Here is an 18743-nt window from a genome sequence, read left to right as displayed (position 1 = left end):
GCCCCTAATCAAAATAAGTAAATAGACCTTAAAATTTAAAACAATACAGTTACAAAATGAATTAATACAAAAGAAGGCAACAAAGGAGAGAAAAAGACACAAAACAGGACAAATGGGAATAAATAGCAGTAATTACATTAAATGTAAATGAATTAAATACACAGAAGACAGAGGTTGACAGATTTGATTTAAAAAAAAAAAACCCTATATATAAGAAATAACATAATTATAAGAACATAAGATAGTTGAAATATATAGAAAAAAATGGAAAAATTATACCATTATGAGTGGTAGAGACAGCTATTTCACCACAACAAATGGCTTAATCCACCAGAAAAAATCAATTGAAAATAAGTATGAGCCTAATAACACAGCCTCAAAATATATAAAACAAAAATTGACAAAATTAAAAGAAGAAATAAACAAATCCACAATCACAATGGGAGACTTTAACATCTCTCAACAATGAATAGAAAATTAGAAAAATAGAAAATAGAAAAGCCTGCCTCAAAGCCTCTGACCCTCCTCTGCTCACGCTGTTTCTCTCTCTCAGAAATAAATAAAACAGTTTTTAAAAAGGAGAAAAATACAATTATCCGAAAAGATGTAGAAAAAGTATTTGATAAAACTTAACACTGTGATAAAAAACTTAAAAACTTTTTTTAAGTATTTATTTTGGGAGAGAGAGGACATGGGAGGAGCAGAGAGGGAGAGAGAGAATCCCAAGCAGGCTCCAAGCTCAGTGCACAGAGCCTGACAAGGGGTCCAGTCCCATGAACCAGGAGATCATGACCTGAGCCGAGATCAAAAGTTGGATGCTTAACTGACTGAGCCACCCAGGTGCCCCATGAAAAAACTTTTTAACAAATTAAGAACACATAATCATGAGTATATTAAAGGTCCTATAGCAAACATTCCACATACTAGTGGGTATTGAACGCTTCCCCCCTAAGAGTGAGAAGGCTACAGGTATGCTCACCCTACCGGCAGCCAGCACTCTCTGGAGGCCCCAGCCAGTGCAGTCTGGGTTTCCATCTTGTACCCGGCAACCTTGCTGAGCTCACTTATTAGCTCTATCAGTTTTTGAGGATTCCTTAGGATTTCCTATAGCCAAAACCATGTCATCTGCAAATATCGTTTTCCTTCTTCCTTTACCATCTGGATGACTTTTATTTCTTTTTCTTGCTCAGTTGCCCAGCCACTGCAGTTTGACAAGAGATGAAGAAGCCATAATGATTGTAAAGGAAGAAATACTACGGTCATTTGTGGAGGTCATGACTATATGCAAAGAAAATACAATCAATCTATCAAGTATTATAATTTAAGTGACTGTAGTAAGGGCACTCACTAGAAACAATTCACATACAAAAGTCAACAGAATCTCTACATACTAGCAAACATAAATATAAAATACATAAGAGTCTAGTGAAAGATGTGCAAAAATACTTTCCTTTAAACCACAAAAACGGTTTTAAGAAAACTTGCAAAAGACCAAAAGAAACAGAGGGATACACCATGTTAATGGACTAAAGAGTCAATATTGTAGGGATATAAAATGGCCCCAAGCCGGTCTGTAGACTCCATGCAAATCAAACTCTAGCGCTTCTTTGGTGTAGAAACTGACCAGCTGAGTCTAAAACGCTTTGCAGAAATGCAAAGGGCTTCGTTCTGCAGGGATCACCTGGAGTACAGGACTGAGACAACTTGGGCCAGATCCCGCCCGTCCGTTGTGTGTTTTTTGTGTATTTTTTGCCAAGACCATGTCTGTAGACATTCCAGCCCGATACAGCACCCCTTTCTCCTCCTCCTCAGAACAGAGAGCCTGCCGGTCCCTTGCCATTAAGAGTTTTCAGCCATGAGTCAGACACATCAGTTCACTTTTTGCTGTAAAGGGGATACTTAACTTTTCCAAGCGGCCCTGGAAAGGCCACTGATAGGCATGAACGTCACCTTGAAATGTGGGGGTGGCTGGCACCTCTTGTCTCAGGATCCCAAGTGAAATGGAAACAGTCCCAGTTGAGTAGCCTGCTGTCCAAACATATAGAGAAGCCCTATCACATGTGTGCTATGATGTTATTAGAAACTACAGGAGTCTGTTTCAGATTCTGCATCTCCCTCTCTCTCTGCCCCTCCCCTGCTCACACTGTCTCTCTCTTTCAGAAAGAAAGAAAACATTTAAAAATAGATTCAAAAATAAAATAAAACATTACAAAAGCTAAAAATAAATTGCTGGAGCGTGGGCTTTGTTGGAATGCATGTATACAGTAACTGAGAAAGCAAACAAGATAATTCCGTCTGTTTGGACCACTGCCAGGTAAAGTGTGTCTTTGTGCGCTGACATCGGAAGTGAAGTTAAAGAGGCACAAAAGGAGAATAATGATCCTACTTTCTTTTGCTGAAGTTGCTTCACCGCATAAGAAAAGAGACAACACTGGTTTAAAGGTTGTTCTAGTTACTCAATAATACTCAATGTGTTGACCTCACAAGTTCAACAGCATTTGGGTGAAAATACAGGCTGCCTGTTAAGCAACAGCGTCAGGTGCAGTGACCGCTCATTACCTCGAGTACAACTTCATGGGGATTTGATGACTGTGATTTGTGGGAACTTCCATCTTCATGTCACATGGACACCTGCCACAACACAGTCCCCGTAATGAAATCGCTAGGTTTACAGGTAAAGCTCTCAGCCCTGCGGGCTACGCTTCTGCCACATGCTTTCACCATTTCCTGCCTAAAGCAAGAGCCCCAAGGAGCTGAATGCTGCCATCCAGGGAGACCACAGAAACCAGCAAAACACCCATAAGACCAGGGGCATGAGGCTTGGACCATGGGCAAGATGTGGCATGGTGTGGGCCACGGTCTGACACAGCCCTGGGAGGGACCTAACACACAGGTGAGGGCCTACTCCCCGGCACAGGGAGTAGATGCCGAGAACCCGTCCACCACTTGGTACCTGGGTGGGCTGCTCCCAGTGTTATTTCCCAGGTCTTAAAGCCAGCGAGTCTTGGTCCCTGAGAGCTTCCTCTCCCGCGCTGTGGGCACGCGGCGCTGCCCAGGCATCCTGGGGCTGTTCCACACCAATGTGCCCAGCCCAACTCTCAGCCTGTGCTATTTATTGTGGGTGAACTGAAATCAGTGCTTTGGGCACCCCTTGCATCCCATTATTTTCCCAATGCAGTTTGTGCTCTCTGCTGGGCAGAAGGTAGAGAAATCAAAGCTAATACAGCTGATACATCAACAGGCCATCAGCTTTCCACGATGCATGGAGCCCACGTTTCCAGTGAGCGCACAGAACTCTGCTGTCGCTGAATAGAGTATTGCTCCCGAATGCCTGAGATTCCAGTCCAAATCGGGACTGTGATGCCTAGGGGCTGGGATTTGGAGCCCAGGCAGCCCCATGGGTAGAGGAGGATGGCGGGTGCCGGGAGGGTCCCCAAGGCTGGTGGGCAGCAGCCTGCCATGCTGCCGAGCTGGCTGGGGCTCTCCTGTCCCTTTTCTCCTGCACATCGGCACTCACAGTCCCCCGGCTCTGGCTGGCCCCGCAGCCCAGCGAGATGCTGGCTGGAGTGTCCAGGCCCGTGGCTGCCACGGGGGAGTGCGGGCTCCTGACGAGGACCTGAGGTTGCGAGGCGAGTCAGGGCTCAGTGGTGCGACAGAGTGCTTGCCAGCGCTTCACCAGCTCCTTGGGCTTGCTGAGCATCTCGTTCCAGTGCTCCAGCTGCTTGCCCCGGGCATACATGTAGGGGCCCACCACCACCCGGCCCAGCGCGTGGCTCTCTGTGGGGGAGGGAAAACGTCGTTACTCTCTGGACCCCTGAAGCCACATCACTTCAGCACCCAATGCCTTCTCTTTCCTTCTCACGTACTCCTCCTTTCGAGGAAGCAGGCCCCCTCGCTCCCCAAGCATGAGCTGATGGCCCCCAACCCTGCCTTTGCTCTGGAGTTGGAGAGAGTGGGAGAAAGGAGCCCAGGGGGACAGCCAGCCCTTAGGGGTCACCTACTCTGCCTCTCACCCTCCTACTGAGACATCTTAAGCCAGCCTCATGCCAAAGAGCTGGAGGTTCTCCAGAAAAAAGCCCTCTTCCCTCAGCCCACTTATATGTTCAGAGGGAACATTCAACAGTTTTCTCCCACCAAGTGCCACGGTTCTTAAGCTCTGGTCCATAAGGCCAGCTGGCTGACAGCTCTGCTTCCCCAGATGCTGAGAGTGGACACTGGGGTGTGGGGCGGTGTGAGACAACCACACCTACCATCCAGCCTGAACCCCACCCAGGACTCTAAAGGTTTGTCTAGAGGGTATGAGGCAACATAGGGCACACAGCAACCACAACATCAGGTCACTTGGCTGGTGGTTTGCCCCAGGAGCGGAGGCTCCCCTTTTCACCTCTCCATAGGGTGCCCCAGAGACTCAAACTGGAATAAAGCTGGGCACGAATCCCAGCTCCCCTGCTAGCAAGCTCTATGTCCTGGGCAAGTATCTCAGCCTCTCTGAGTGCTATTTCCTTAGGCAGAGAACAGAAACCTCTCTCTGACGGTCCACACTGCCTGACGCTCCTCCTTTGCCCTTGTCCCCAACAGCCTGGGGTGGAGGGTGGGGGGGAAAGCCTTACTCTCCCCTTCAGCGCCCTGCAGCACTGTCAGGCTGAGGCTGGCAGTGTCCAGCTCAGCGGGGTCGGCCTTGAAGCTGAAAGTCTCGCTGTACACAGGGTTGGCGGAGCCCAGGACAGCCGAAGTCTTCTTGCATTTGACAAACTTGTTGTGGTTCATCAGAGAGACTTTGACAAACATACCTGCGGGGAAGGGCAGACCGTGGACTGGGAGGGGCGGGCAGATCCAGCCTCTGGCCTGTGGGAGGTCAGGCTGGGGGGCACTGGCCCACCCTGGGCATTGGGACCCCCCCCTCCGTTCCTCATAGCCGCTGGAGCCAGAGGGCGTTACGGGAGGAAACAGGGTTGTGTGTGTGTGTGGCCTTACGCCGAGGAAATGCTTGGCTCCTTTCCTCTTCCTTCCTCTGTGCCTCCTGAATGCGCCACGGCTCCGCTGGCCCTTGTTTACCAGGGCCTGGCACCGCACGCCCTACCCTCCCTTTGGTGGAGGGGGGCCCTCCCTACCTGCTGACTGCTCGGGCTCCCTGGGGCCCCTTAAACACCTTCTGCTTCAGAGGGCTGAATTTTTGAAGTGGGGCTCACATGGGTTTGGATCCACAGGGGAAGGTTGAATGACAACTTGCTTATGGTGACCCTGATGTGGAGATGCGCAGATGGCAGACAGTCACCACCTTCCTGGGGGGGTGGGGGGGCCTCATAAAGGCGGGACATTTTGCTGAGCCAGAGCAGGGCCTCCGCTCCTCCAGCTGCTGGGTTCTGGGGGGTGGGGGGCGGGTTAGAGGAAGCAGTGCCCCACGCTTGGGATGCCTCTTCTTCCAGCCAAGCGCCATGCCTTGTGTGCAGGGGAGCCCTCGCTGGGGGCAAGGGGGCGCGGGGTCTGGCCCTGGAGGAACTGGAGTCCTTCACAGAAGGGCAGAGGTAGACATGGGATCAGTCTAAGGTGGGTTAAATCTAAGGAAGCGGCTTCCCACAGCACAGCTGTCCACAAGGGGTAGTGAGCACTCCGCTCATTCACAGGCAGGAATTGCATGGCCAGAGGCAAGGGTCAGACTCCAGTCTCTGCCCCAGGCTCACGGGACAGGACCTTCCCCGGAGGAGGAAAACTTACTGACAAAGCTCGTGTCCTCCTGGAGCTGGAGGCCCTTGGCTCGCAGCACAACCACGGTCAGGCGGTGCAGGCAGTCGTTGTAGCTGAGGCAGAACTGCAGGTCTCCGAACTCGGAGGGAGGCTGGGAGGCGGAGAGGAAGGCCCCCCGGTCAGTCAGCAAGCTCCCAAGGAGCCACGGCACCTTCCCCGCAGTGCCTTCCTCCTGGGTCCCAACGGTACTGTGTGACACACCCAGATTTTCTCCTTTAAGCCCACCCTCATTTCATGGATGGGGAAACTGACGTCTGGCCAGTTGAAGGCGCCCCACACTCGGGATGCTGAAGATCACATGGTAGTGAGGGGGCAGAGCTGAGGACACAGACCCAGGTCTAGATGATTCCAAAGCCTGTTCCAAGTTTCCACGGTCCTCTTGGGAGTCAGGAGAATAGAGAGTATTTCCCTAGGTTGGTGCATTTGGGGTGTCACCTTTCACAGCTGTCTGGTCTGGATGGGAATTTAAGTGTGGATTTTTACAAGTTGCTCCAGGATCTGATCTCAAGGGCAAAAGAACTTCAGGCGGCCCTTCTGGAGTGGCCCCACTCAGCCCCCTTGTCCCATGCACTGTGGCCCACGCCCAGGACCCTGAGTCACACTTGTAGGGGCAGTGGGCAGTACGCTGAGGGCTGATGCTGGCCAACAGGTGCTGGGCCACACCACTGCCCACAGTAGTCTGACACACAGTGCTATATGCCTGGTGACCTTGACCTTTACCTCCAGGCTCTCAGCCTCCAGGTCTCTCCAGATGAGACGCCGGCAGTCACCTGCGAGGGTCTCATTTTTCAGGGGAAAGAACACCTGGCCCAGGAGCTGGTGCTTCCTCTGTCTGTCCACGTGGTACACGGAGAACCTGAGTACCCTCTGAGTGACGCTCTTGCTGGACACCTGGGGGAGATGAGGGTGTGTGCTGGGGCCAGGTGTGGAGATGGGATGGGATGGCATGCTATTCTGGACACAGGAGCTTTTGGTGAGAGGTGACTCAACCAGGGACCTGCACACCCCCAACCCAGGCATCCTCAGGGGACCCTTTCCAGCAGTGAGGCTGGTACCCCTGGGAAAGTGGGAGCATGTGCCAGAGCTGTGCCTTGCAGAGGGTGGTTCAAGGACTGGCAGTGTTCAGCACTCACCTGGACTTTGCTAGAAATATAGGACCTGGGCCCCACTTCAGGCCCATGAAGGAAATCTATCATTTAACAGGACCTCCAAGTGATTTGCCTGCACATAAATGTTTACGACTTCTCACACTGGAGCCCAGGGGACCTGTTCGTTGCTGCCATCTGAGTTGGGCACCCCAGCACTCCTCTCTCTGAGGCTCAGTGTCCTCATCTGTCATGGGGATGGTGATTCTTACTTGTAAAACCCCAATTATGGGGTCTGACCTTTGGCAGATGGTCAATTAGTATTGATTTGCTTCTCTTCCTCTTCTCCTGCCCCTCCCCCTTAAAGCACAGAGAGGCAGGATCAAGTTGGGACAGGTCAGAGGAGTGATCAGTAAACAGGGCAGGGGAGTGTGAGTGTGCCGTGTGGCCATGCTGGTCAGCAAGGCTACATGCCTTGGATCTTCATGTCCCAAGAAGGGCAGGGTCACCTGTAAATTCCCACAGCCTTGGCCCCCAGCAGGAGGTCTGGAGCTGGGCCCCATGCCACCCCTCCTCTCAGCTACAGCTCTGGGCCCCAGAAGAAGGCAAGACTTGGGACTCTGGCTCAGTAATCGCTCTCTTCCGGGTGCTGACCGGCCTGTCCTTACCTTGCCAGCCAGTCTGCTGCCCAGCTCTTGAAAATGTTTGCCCAAGGCCTCGAGGCAGCTCTTGATGGCTGGTTTCCCATCAGGGGCCCCAGTCACCTGCTCAGGCTCTCAGGTCCCTGGGAGCTTGGCTCAGTGCCCTGACAGCCTTCACACCTCCAGACCCTGAGCCAGCCGGCCCACAGGCCAGCAAATGCACCACCTGCGCCAGCCTCCTATGGGAAAGGTGTGTTTCTGCCCCCGCTCTAAGGGGGGCTTACCGTCTGCCTCCCTTCGATAACCTTGCCAGAAATCCTACAGGGCCTCAAAGCCTTGGAGCACTTCTCCAGGGCCCCGTGGGCCAGAGCCTGGCATTCAGTAGGTGCTCCAAGAATGTGTTTTCTCGTTCTCTGCTCCAGGCAGCCTGGACAGAAGGATCCCAACCTGCTCCCCCTGCCCCTTCCTCATCTCTGCCCTACCCCCACCATCGGGGGCAGGACCTGGCGCGGGGGTGGGGGGGACAGGGGAAGCAGAGCTGGTGGCATCAGGGGTCTCGGGGGGGAGGGTGCTGCAGGGCCCCGGCTAGCAGAGGAGGCTGGTGCTCACCTGCACCATGTCTGGCCCTTCCCAGGAGGCCAGGCCCTGTGTGCCCCAGAGGCCTCACCTGGAAGACAAAGTGCTCATCAAACTGCGGGTTGGGGGTTTTGCGCTTGGCCTTGGACTGGAGGAAGCGGCGCTCATCGGGCAGCAGGTGGAGCTTCACCAGGGGGCTGCAGGTCTCCGAGGGGCCTTGCAGCCTCCGCGCCTTGATCAAGCCCACCAGCAGCCGCTCGGCCTCCTGCTGGTATTCCACAGAGAACCACAGACGGCCCAGGCAACCCTCGGGGAAGTCTGTCTCACTCGTGTCCTCTAGGGTCTTGTATAGCTCTGGGTTGACGGTCCCCACCGTGCCTGTATTTCCAACAACACAGGGGAGGGGTGGTCTGCCAGGCCCAAAGAAGGCAGGGCCATGGAGGACAGCGAGCTCTGGGCTTCACCTCCCCTACCCCTTGCTCGTCTCTTCTTGGCTGAGCCTCCTATGGGCAGTTCACTGGCCTCTCCACATCCACCCCTGCCCCTCTCCAGACTGAACACAGCCTCTCTCTCTAGTGCAGCCCCTCCAGGCAGCCTGCCAGCTCTAAGGCACGGTGTGCCCAGCCTGCTTCTCTCTGGGGCTCCTGGCAGAGTGAACAGTATTCATTTAACCCCCGCCCCTTCGGTCAGGGCCTGCTTGTTGGGCAGGGGGTTCACAGTGGCCAGCACCTGACCCAGCCCCTGTCCATGGTGTCCAGAGGCAAAAACTTTGCCTCTTTTATTCCAATTCCAATGAGTAGGGCCTAGCTGATAACTGGGTGCTTCCTGGGAAGGTATCTTGGAAGGTCTTCGGAGTAAAGGGGTGGGCGGAAAGCTGAGTGTCCAGCTCTTACCATTCCGCCCTCTGGATCAGCCAGCCGATCAGTCTAGAAAAGAACCCATCAGATGTTCTGCACCTGCACACCAGGGTTCTAATCCCAGATCTGTTGCCTACACACAGCCTCTGTGACCTTGGGCCCAAGTGACCTTGGGCAAGGCACTGTCAGCCTTCTGAACCTCTGTTTATGAATGTGCAAGATGGGGTGAGGATCACTCTCCCCACAGCGGCATGGTGATGTCTAACTCCACGATGGCACATGAGGCCGTATCTGGTACAGGCTGGGGTGCAAAGGGCATTCTGTAAACCCACGTACCTGGAAAGAGTGGTCACTGGGCAACTCTTCCCAAGGGAAACCAGAAGATTTTGCCCAGAGCACTAGGATCCCAAGGGAAATGACTTTACTGCTGAGACTCAGCAGAGCCCAGCCAGAGGAGCCCCTGCTTCTGTTTCGCTCCTGGGGTCCAACCCAGGGGGTGGGGCTGCTGCCCAGATTCTGGCCCCCAGGAGGCCAGTGGTGTGGGCTTTCCCCAGCATCACAATCCTGGTGGTCTCTGTCCCTAGAACAAGTGGACTTGGTAACTGGGGGCATCACCGGAGGCCTGCTGCTCCAGGCTGTTTTCCAGGGTCAAGTGCATGAAAGCAAATGGTCCTCCCTGGCCGGAGCAGGCACCCCAACCCGCACCCAGGCAGGCTCTGGCAGGAGCACTCACCAAGGATGCTGCTGGAGGTGTGCGGCAGGGGCTCCGGGGCTGGGCAGGGGTCCCGTGGGATCTGAGCCCGCTCTCCACTGTGCAGGGGTACCCAGTCTCGGTCTTGGAGGGAAGGGGGCACCACGAATGGCACACCTGGTGGCCTGTCCCAAGGCGGGGAGATGACATGTTGGTGGCAGGCGAAAGGTGTGGCCTCCCACTGCCCCTAGGGGTTGAGTGCCAGAGGCTGGAGGAGGCAAGAGCACCATTTTCTGGGCCCCTGTCAGCCCCCCGCCTGCCTCCACCCCCACCCGAAGCCAATACCTCTGCCTGTCCCCGTGGGGCCAGCACGGCCTCTGGACTGGCTCTGCCTCGATTCGAATACCTGTTCTGCCACTGACTAGTTGTGTTCCCTGGACCTGCCACTTAGGTCCTCTGAGCCTATTTCCTTATCTGGAAAATGAGCTTCCTAACGCCTGTCTCATGGCTTGTGGTGACAATTCTGGGCTTTCTTTGTGATCGCTCCCAGTAGGGTGACCGAGGACAGGAGGCGCTCCATAAACAGACCTTGGCTTTCCCGCCCTCCTCCAAAGAAAACCCCACAGGAAGGGCCCTAAGCGAGGCTGGGGGCTTGCTTGGCCCTACGCCCTGCCTCACCTGCTTGTCTGGGCCCCGGCGTGTGGCGGGCAGAGCTTGTCCCCTTGTGTGCCGGATGCAGCTGTGGTCCCCAGCAGCTCCTCGTAGGCGATCGTGGCACGAAGCCTCTTCCAGAGACAGCAGCTTACCCAGATCAGTAGCAGCAGCAGCAGCAGCCCCCCAGCGAGGCCCCCAATTAGCAGGGCCACCTGCTCTGGGGGCAGAGACCACCAGGATGGTGATGCCTGGGGGAAGCCACCCTCCATCACACCACTGGCTTGTTGGGGGCAGGATTTGGGCAGCAACCACATCCCCTGAGCTGGACCCCAGGAGTGACACAGAAGCAGGCTTCCTGTTCCCTTGGGAAGCAGCTGGCCCTGGACTTGGGATTCTGGCTGAAATGAACCATTTTCTTGTGCTTCTGAGGAGACATTAAATCTGCTCTTACCAGAACCTTCATCTTCCCTGCGCTCCTGTTCAGGCTTGAGGGTAAACCCGAGTTTGGGCATCATGTACTTAAGGAAAGCCCAGGAAGGGGTGACGTGCTGGTTGGCACTCCCAGCCCTACCCTTTGGGGTCCTACAACCTGCCGAGAGGTCAGACTCACGCTTGAATTCGGAGACTGCCTCTACAACCCAATCCCCTGTTCAACTCTCTGTCCAGAGGAACCCTCTTCGGGGAGCCTGCTGGAGACAACGGGAGTGTGCATGAGGGAAAGAAAGTGGGTGTGAGAAACGGAGACACAAGTACCCTTTGCTGCCTGCACCCCTACATTTGTGGGGACCTGGCAGGATCCACTCCCTTTCAGCGGCCGCTCAGAGCGCTGGGACGCTGGTTCCCAGGTCCCCGCCGCCTTCCTCGAACAAAGAAGGTGCCTCCTTCGGGTCAGCGCGGACACGGGGCTTCCGGGGCTCTGGGGTCTGGACCGAGGGGAATGTTGAGGAGAGACCCCCCTTCCCTCCCCCCCCCGCCGCCCACTCCTGCACTTCCTGCCCCGCAATGGTCCTCGGGGAGCGGGTCAGCCTCTCCACTTCACCTCTCCCCAGCTAGGAGCCACAGGTGGGGCGCGGGCTGCGTCCTAGAGGGGCAGGCGTGGTGCAGGGAAAGGGCTGCCAGGTGGCCGAGGGGCTCCGACGCCGCGCTGGGAGCGCGGATGGGGAGGGGGCACTTACCCGCCATGGCGCTGCTCGGGCCGGCTGCCGGGGCTGGGGCTCACGGGGCTGCGCGCCTCCAGCCGCCGCGGGGCAGGCTTTTAAAGCGCGGTGGGGGCGGTCGGGGGCGCGGGGGAGGTCCCTCGTCGCTCCGGGGTCCTGGCGGCAGTCGGCGGGGGCAGGGAGCCCGCCTCCGGAGGCAGCAGCTCCGCCCCGGCCAGGCCCGGGTCGCCACCGAAGGGGGAAACGCCGGTGAGCGCCCGGAAAGTGCAGGACTCGGGGCTGGGCGGCTCGAGCGGATGGGGTGCGAGGGCGCCCCGCTCTGGGATGGCAGGGCCAAAGCCTTCGCCGCCGCGTCTGAGGGAGGGCCCGGCCGCCTGGACAAGCGACAAGCTGGTCTAGGAGTGCGCCTCCACCTTCCGCGGATCCTCGGCAGGCTGTGGCCGCGCCCCCTCTTCCCCCGCGCCTGCTCCCACCCCTGCTTCAGGGGTCTGCCCGGCTCCCAGGGAGGACTCTCCGCTCGCGGTCCCGGGTCCCTCGCACCGCCTGCCTGACCTTGGGGGCAAGGGGTGCGGCGCTGGAATTCACAGGTCTGCTGTCGCAGCACGCAAAGTAACAAACGAGGCGTCGGAGATCCCGAGTTCTGCAACCGACCACCTGGGTTCCTACTCTGGCTCCCCACTCGCCAGCTGTGCCAGTTGGTACAGTTTCCTTCAGCGCTCTGGGCTCCCTGTCCTCAGTTGGGTTAGTAACAGTAGGTCCTCTAGGGTTAAAGTATGTAATAGACTCGGCTTAGAACGCAGGTGACTTAGCTCTATGGTGGAGTTGGGGGGGTGCACAGAGAGTGCCAGACACTACTATGGTGATTATCTGACTCAGGATGGCGTCGCCTAGGTCCCCTCGACACCCGCAGCCCCAATTCCTGGACTGATTATCAGACCGCGGGGACAGTGCCGGTCGGGACTAGTAAAGGCAGCCGTAGGCTTGACAGGAAGCTGGTGTAAGGGCCCTCCGGTCCTCTGCCAGCTTCCACGCAGCGTGCACCCCATCAGGGGACGTGCACCCTATGGGTGCCCCACGCAGCGTCCCTGTGGGGTGCTCTGATGGGAGCATCTGAGACCTTGAGGGGGCATCTGGAGATGGGGACCTAAAGGAATAAGTGTGTGTGTTGGGGGGGGGTGGCGTGTCGGTCTTGTTTTACAAAGCCTTGAAGGTTTTGACCAAAGACGAGTCTGGGCTCCCCACTCCAGCCTGGCACCTCTGCCTATCCCGGTAGGGGGTAGGGAGGAAGCTGAGTAGACAAGAGGAAAGCCCACCAGGCTGTCAGTGTGCGGCTCCGCCCTGCCCCAGCACTGCTTAACCCCAGGTGGGATGGTGGGGTGAACGGGTGTCCCCCTCACCTTGCAGGGGCAGGAGGAAGGGTGGCTCTTTTCTTTCCCGGGTCTGGTGAGAAGGTGAGTCCCGGCATCTCCATCCAGTAGGGCATCTCTCTCCACTGCACCCTGGGAGCCTGCAGGGAGCCTGCTGGGCACCTGGTGGAGGCAGGGCATTTCCTCCACCAGCCTTCCCTCCTGCAAAACATATTGGCGGGAGTGTCTGGAGACCTGGGGTTCTGACCTTTGCTTCTGCTGGGCTGATGATATCTCAGCAAGTGGAGTCTGGGTCTGCCTCAAAACGTCATCTTTGCCCTCATGTCTCAGTTGAATGTCTGTTAGTTTCCTGTTGCTGCTGTAATGATTGATCCCAAATGTCGTGGTTAAAAGCACAAATGTAGTCTCTTACAGTCTGAAGTCAGAAGACTGAAATGGGTCTGCAGGGTCGCATTCCTTCTGGAGGCTGGGGGGAAATCCACTTGGCATCGTTCCCAAGTGTCTAGAAGCTGCTATATGTGGCTGCTCCCATTATCTTCAAAGCTAGCAGCAGCAGCATTTTCTAACCTCTCTGAATTCTCGTCATGCTCACATCAACTTTCTTGGCCCCCCTTATAAGGACCTTTGTGATTTTGTGGGGCCCACCCAGATAATCCAGGATAATCGCCCCATCTCAAGATCTTTACCTTAATCACCTATGCGAAGTCCTTTTTGCCATGCAAGGTAACCTATTCCCAGGTTCCAAGAATGAGAATGTGGACATCGTTGGAGCTACAATGTCCACGGAGCCCTCTGGGAAGGGATGGTTTACATTCTCTCTCCTCCTGCTGCTTAAAGTTTTCAGTGGGCCCCAAGGCTGGGACCAGGCAGCTAGGAAGGCCCATGTACCCCTTGCATGGTAACTTTCCAGCTGCATGAGCCTCCCCCTAGCTGCCCCACCTGGCTTGACTGCCCCTGACAGGGCATGGCACCCAGCCACATCCAGCCACTTCCGTGGTTGGCCCTGAGCTTGTGTGAGTGTGTGCTCCTAGAAAAGCAAATGCATTGTGGCCAGTCTGGAAGTGTCAGGTCCAGAGCTGCCCGTCTTCCCCCGAGTCCCAGGCTATGCCTTTCCAAGGCCTCCTGGCTTCCTTCCTTTCTGTCTCCCTTCCTCACCAGCTACCTCCAAGCCTTGGCTCGCTCCTGCCAGCTCTTCTTCCTCTGTCCGTCTCCATCAACACCAGAACCTTCTCCCAGGGCTCCGCCATCTCTAACCTGGAGCACCACATCCACTTCTGCTCTGCTCTTCAGACTCATCCTGAAACCGTCTCCCCAGCTTATGTCTTCCAGGTTCCCCTCCCCAGTCTCACCCACCCGGATGCCTCCCCACTGCCATCCTTCTGCAGTGCTCAGAGCCTGTGACGATTACCCCACCGCTCTGTCCCCAGCACACCAGGGCCTCATGAAGGCAGAGAACCAAGCCTGATTCAGCTCAGCGTCCCAATATCTCCCTCCGGGGCCAGGGCTGTCCTGAATGGTGGATGAAAGGCTTGCACCCTCAGGATGAACTGCCTTCTGGCTTCTGCCAATGTTACCTGTGCATTGCGCACACCCTGGGCCCACACTTCGGGGCCCCCCAAGAGCTCTTGCCCTTGACCTGGAGACCAGCTGCTGGGGCCTGCACTCATGTTGCTAGCACGGCCTGCAAGCACCTAATGCATGCACCCAGCCCACCGAGTTCTGAGTTTTTGTTCCTCCACAGGAAGATGAGAGCAGGTGTCAGGGGGAAAGCTCAACTTTTTGCCGCTACTTATGTTTTGGGCGTCATAATGCAGGCTCAGTGCACATGACCTGTTGAGCCTCCCATTGTGTCGGTCCCGCAGAATCGGGGCCACTCCTTCCAATGAGGAAACCACATGAAGACGTTCCATGGACCTCTCAGGAAGTGGTAGAGCGAGACCCAGCTCCTGGACCCCTCATTCCTTCCCCGCCGCTGGCCAGCTGAGGGGCCCAAGCAAGGCCCCAGGAGACTAGTTCCTGTGGAGATGACTGTGAACTACTAAAAGCCACAGGCACTGTGGCCAGGATCCCCTCGGTCCCACTGGGGTTCTGAGCCCGGCTGGCCTGGAGCCTGCTCACATAACAATGGTCTCCAGGTCTAGCTGCAGCCCTGGCCCTGCTTCCTGTTTTCAGACCTTGCTCCTCCCTGGGTCTCTGGGAGCTGGGAAATCTGGAAACAGTGGCAGACAGGGTTTCTCTCTGCCGTGGCCAAAGGGAAGTCACATTTCAATTGGCAAAAGCATTCCCAAGGAGGGTGGCAGGAAGTCCAAGTGTTTGAAGGCCTGCAAATGCCTGCAGGTGATTAATAATTCAGTGCAAGGGATGATTCAAGAGAAAGGCCACTTTCAATTAACCTTAAGAATCAGCCCGTCTGAGGAAGTGTCATTTCTTGTCACCTAGGAACAGAGAGACCAGAGGAGGATAAAGGCCACGCTGAGAAGCGTGTGGAAGACTGTGTTTCTCACAGTTACGTAAATTCCACACCGGTCGGCCCAGGTCCCTCTCTGTGAGGTGTGGAAGGGCTCTCCCTGCACCAGCATCATAACTTTTCTCTGGTTCCACTACGTTGGCCATACTTTCCTATTTTTGAGGAGCTTGGAGGAAGTATCTTTTCATACCTAGTCAGAAGCTCCCGCCTTGTCCCCTGCGCCGCCATGCTGGCTTCAAATATGTCCCCATCCTGTGGATGTATTCAGAGTCCCAGGATGGGGCCCAGAGCCCGTGGCTCTCTCCTGCTTCCCGGAAGTCTTCTCTGCTGCCCTGCTGGGTTCTCCCTCCTTCCTGCCCCTGCTTGGCAGCCTTTCTCTCTACCGGCAACAATAGCCTGACATTTCTTTCTCGAGAACTACCGTCCCCCGTCTTTGCTCACACAGTAGCTGAGGGAGGACCATCTCTTCCCTTTGCCCGCATCACCAGCTCACCCTTGTTCTGGGGCCTTGCATATGACCCAGGCCAGGCCCCACAGAGTGCTTCATTCCCCGGTCCCAGTACAGGTTCCTCTCTGGAATTTTCATGGAATCAGTGTTTGTGGACACTCCCTTTTTTGCAGGCCCCGTGGAGCTGAGGGAGCTAAGTCCAGGGTGGTTGGGAGCACTTGTGTGGAGGAGGGCGTGTGAGACAAAAGCCAGCACAGGAGCACAGAGTAAGGTGGCGGGTTTCATGATGCCATCTGACTCCCGGTCCTGGAGTGCTGGCATCCATCTTGCCCCAGATGTTTCAATAGATTAAATTAAAAAAAATTTTTTTTCGGGGCGCCTGGGTGGCTTAGTCGGTTAAGCGTCCGACTTTCGCTCAGGTCATGATCTCGCGGTTCGTGGGTTCGAGCCCCGCGTCGGGCTCTGTTCTGACTGCCGGCTCAGAGCCTGGAGCCTGTTTCAGTCTGTGACTCCCTCTCTCTCTGACCCTCCCCTGCTCACGCTGTCTCTCTCCTAGAAATAAATAAAACATTAAAAAAAAAAAAATTTTTTTTTTCTTAAGCCAGTATGAGGTGATTCCTGTCACTCGCAATTAAGAGTCTTAATTAATCGTTAACTGAGGCAGGCCATGAATGGGTGGGCAAGGTCTGTGAGGCTCATTCCCATGTCACTCAGGTGGAAAGTCAGAGACTCGGAGGTGATAAGTTGCCTGAGGCCACCGACCTAGGAAGTGACTTGCCAGGCTTGACATCAGCTGTCCCGTCTCCTGACCACCAGGACTGCCCCTCAGACTATGCAGAAGGCAGGGATGGAGGCAAGCCTTGTCATTTCTGAATTGTCACCTCTTGCCCTGCAGCTGTCCCAAGGATTGTTGGCCACTCAGGGGTGGGCTCTCATCAGTCAGGGCTGTTGTGGCCATGGGTAGTTAATTTATTCCTCAGCCCCCAGTACCCACCCCCTCCAGCTTTGTTGCTAACACCAGAACCCAGACTTTGTCAGGGCAGCAACACCCTGGGGCCCAGGGATGAATCTGAAGGGTCAGGACCATTCACAGTGCTCTTGGCCCCCTTTGCTAGGCTCTGACTCGATTAACCTTCTTTCCAGCTCTGGGTGGCCCTGTGGCAGTGTTCTAGCCAATGAGACACATGAGGACCTCTTTCAGGGAGCTGTTGGGAAATACTTAAAAATTTTTTTTATTTTGATGTGTCAAGGTGTCAAACTGCTGTTTTGGCTGAGACACGAAGAAGTTGGCTGTCAAACTCCAAAGAGGGATGATAGACAGAGATGCAGGTTTTGAAAGGTGGCTAAGAACCAGCCGCCCAGCTGGCCCACTGGGGGAAAGACAGGCTGAGCGAGCGGAGGGGAGAGACAGGACTTTGGCAAAGGTTGGGGCTGAGAAGGGGACCCCCACCACGGGGGACAAGGGGAGTAGACATATCCCTCTTCAGCCCAGAGAACGTGTACCTGAATGGAACCACTCTGAGAGCTTGGCTTGTGTTCCCTGGAGTTTGGGAGTTTGGGATTCCTCTGAAGCTTCCTCTCCTACTGCAGTGAGGGTTCAGTAGAGGGTTCAGGGAGACACAGGCACAGAGACTGACCAGGGCCGATTTTCCTGACAAGGAGGGCCTTGAATTTTACCAGGAAACCTTGCGTGAGAAAAGAGCCTGACTCCATATGAATGAAAGTAGCTGTAGATGATATTGGAAAAGAAGTTTGGGCCCGAATCATGGAATGCTTTGTATGACGTGGAACTAATTTTCAACTTAATTCTGTAGATAGAAGTAAGCCTAATAAGATTTTCTTGAAATCAATGTAATATTTATTACATTCTTTCTGTGGGCCAAGGCAGATGGGATTAACAAATAAATATAAAAGCAGTTGCCACTGCAAATTATAACAGCCTCAGAAAATTGGTTGTAGTGCCAAGGGATGTTGGCCTAAATTTCTTCCTTCCTTCCTTCCTTCCTTCCTTCCTTCCTTCCTTCCTTCCTTCCTTCCTTCCTCCCTTCCTTATTTATTTGTCATTGAGAGATAGAGAGAGACAGAACACAAGCGGAGGAGGGACAGAGAGCAAGGGAGACATAGAATCTGAAGCAGACTCCAGGCTTAGGGCTGTCAGTACAGAGCCTGAGGTGGGGCTCAAACTCGCAGACTGTGAGATCACGACCTGGGCTGAAGTCAGACACTTAACCAACTGAGCCACCCAGGTGCCCCTTAAATTTCTGTACCAATATGGCAGACATGTCTTTCATAGATCTGAACACAACTGAACGGAATACCATGACTTCTTACAGTGGTTGGCAAACTTTTACATGTAAGGGGTCGAGTAGTGTATATTTTAAGCTTTGAGAGCCACAAGTTATCTTAGTTACTCCTCGTTATCTTAGTGTAAGACAACCCTAGTTGATATGTAAATGAATAGGTGTGGTTTGGGTCTTTATTAACCAAAAAAAAAAAAAAAAAAAAAGAAAGTCTGAGAAACAGAATCAACTAAGAGCAGACAGTGCCCAGGGAAGAGAGGGAATTACTGCGTCTTAGTAACAGCTGAATCAGATTGTGTCTGAAACCAGAGCATGACCAGAATTTTCCCCTAGGTGAGTCAACAAATTCACATTTGTATGTAAGCGAGTTTGAGTAGATATCTACCATTGGTAACCAAAAGTCTCAAATAATACAAGAGCGCCACCTGCTTTGAGTTCTCTGTTGCCTAGATTTGTAACTCAGTGCTTACCTTGGACTTATTTTTTGGCCATATACCTCTCTTAGAGGTTATCCATCCAGTTACACATAACTGGAAATTGGCTGGCCGTAGAGTTGAAGCCTTCACTGAGCGATCCAAAGCCCATGTTCTTTCTACTGCACTGTGACCTGTCTGAATATGAAAGACTGAACACACAGTCTTTAACTGAACACAACTGAAGTCTTGCTTTGAGAATTTATCATTTGTGCAGTGTGTACCAGGCTTTCCTCTTTTCAGGCAGGTGGTATGAAGTTCCCCTTGGGCTTAGACGAGGAT

General features: G+C 54.6%; 2 protein-coding genes across 2 annotated transcripts in view; one reads left to right on the top strand and one right to left on the bottom strand.

Moving 5' to 3' along the window:
* The window catches only part of SHLD2 (shieldin complex subunit 2), a 70620-nt gene extending 68461 nt beyond the window's left edge, over window positions 1-2159 (top strand). The window contains exon 10 of the mRNA XM_039233721.1: window positions 1191-2159. The gene's annotated coding sequence lies outside the window, so the exon portion shown is untranslated. The remainder of the gene's footprint in view (window positions 1-1190) is intronic.
* Window positions 2160-2509: 350 nt separating this feature from the next.
* On the bottom strand, window positions 2510-11462 carry SYT15 (synaptotagmin 15). Its single transcript, XM_039233750.1, has 8 exons — window positions 11425-11462; window positions 10274-10466; window positions 9638-9780; window positions 8139-8425; window positions 6466-6636; window positions 5716-5836; window positions 4611-4790; window positions 2510-3777 (listed from the first exon to the last, which is right to left on the bottom strand). Exons 1-8 carry the CDS (start codon window positions 11429-11431, stop codon window positions 3635-3637), a joined length of 1245 nt encoding a protein of 414 aa, XP_039089681.1. The 5' UTR covers window positions 11432-11462; the 3' UTR covers window positions 2510-3634.
* Window positions 11463-18743: the final 7281 nt, after the last annotated feature.

This window comes from Hyaena hyaena, unplaced genomic scaffold, assembly GCF_003009895.1.
Source record: "Hyaena hyaena isolate Hyena2069 unplaced genomic scaffold, ASM300989v1 scaffold_78, whole genome shotgun sequence".
NCBI lineage: Eukaryota > Metazoa > Chordata > Mammalia > Carnivora > Hyaenidae > Hyaena > Hyaena hyaena.
This window is presented reverse-complemented; position numbering and strand designations above follow the sequence as displayed.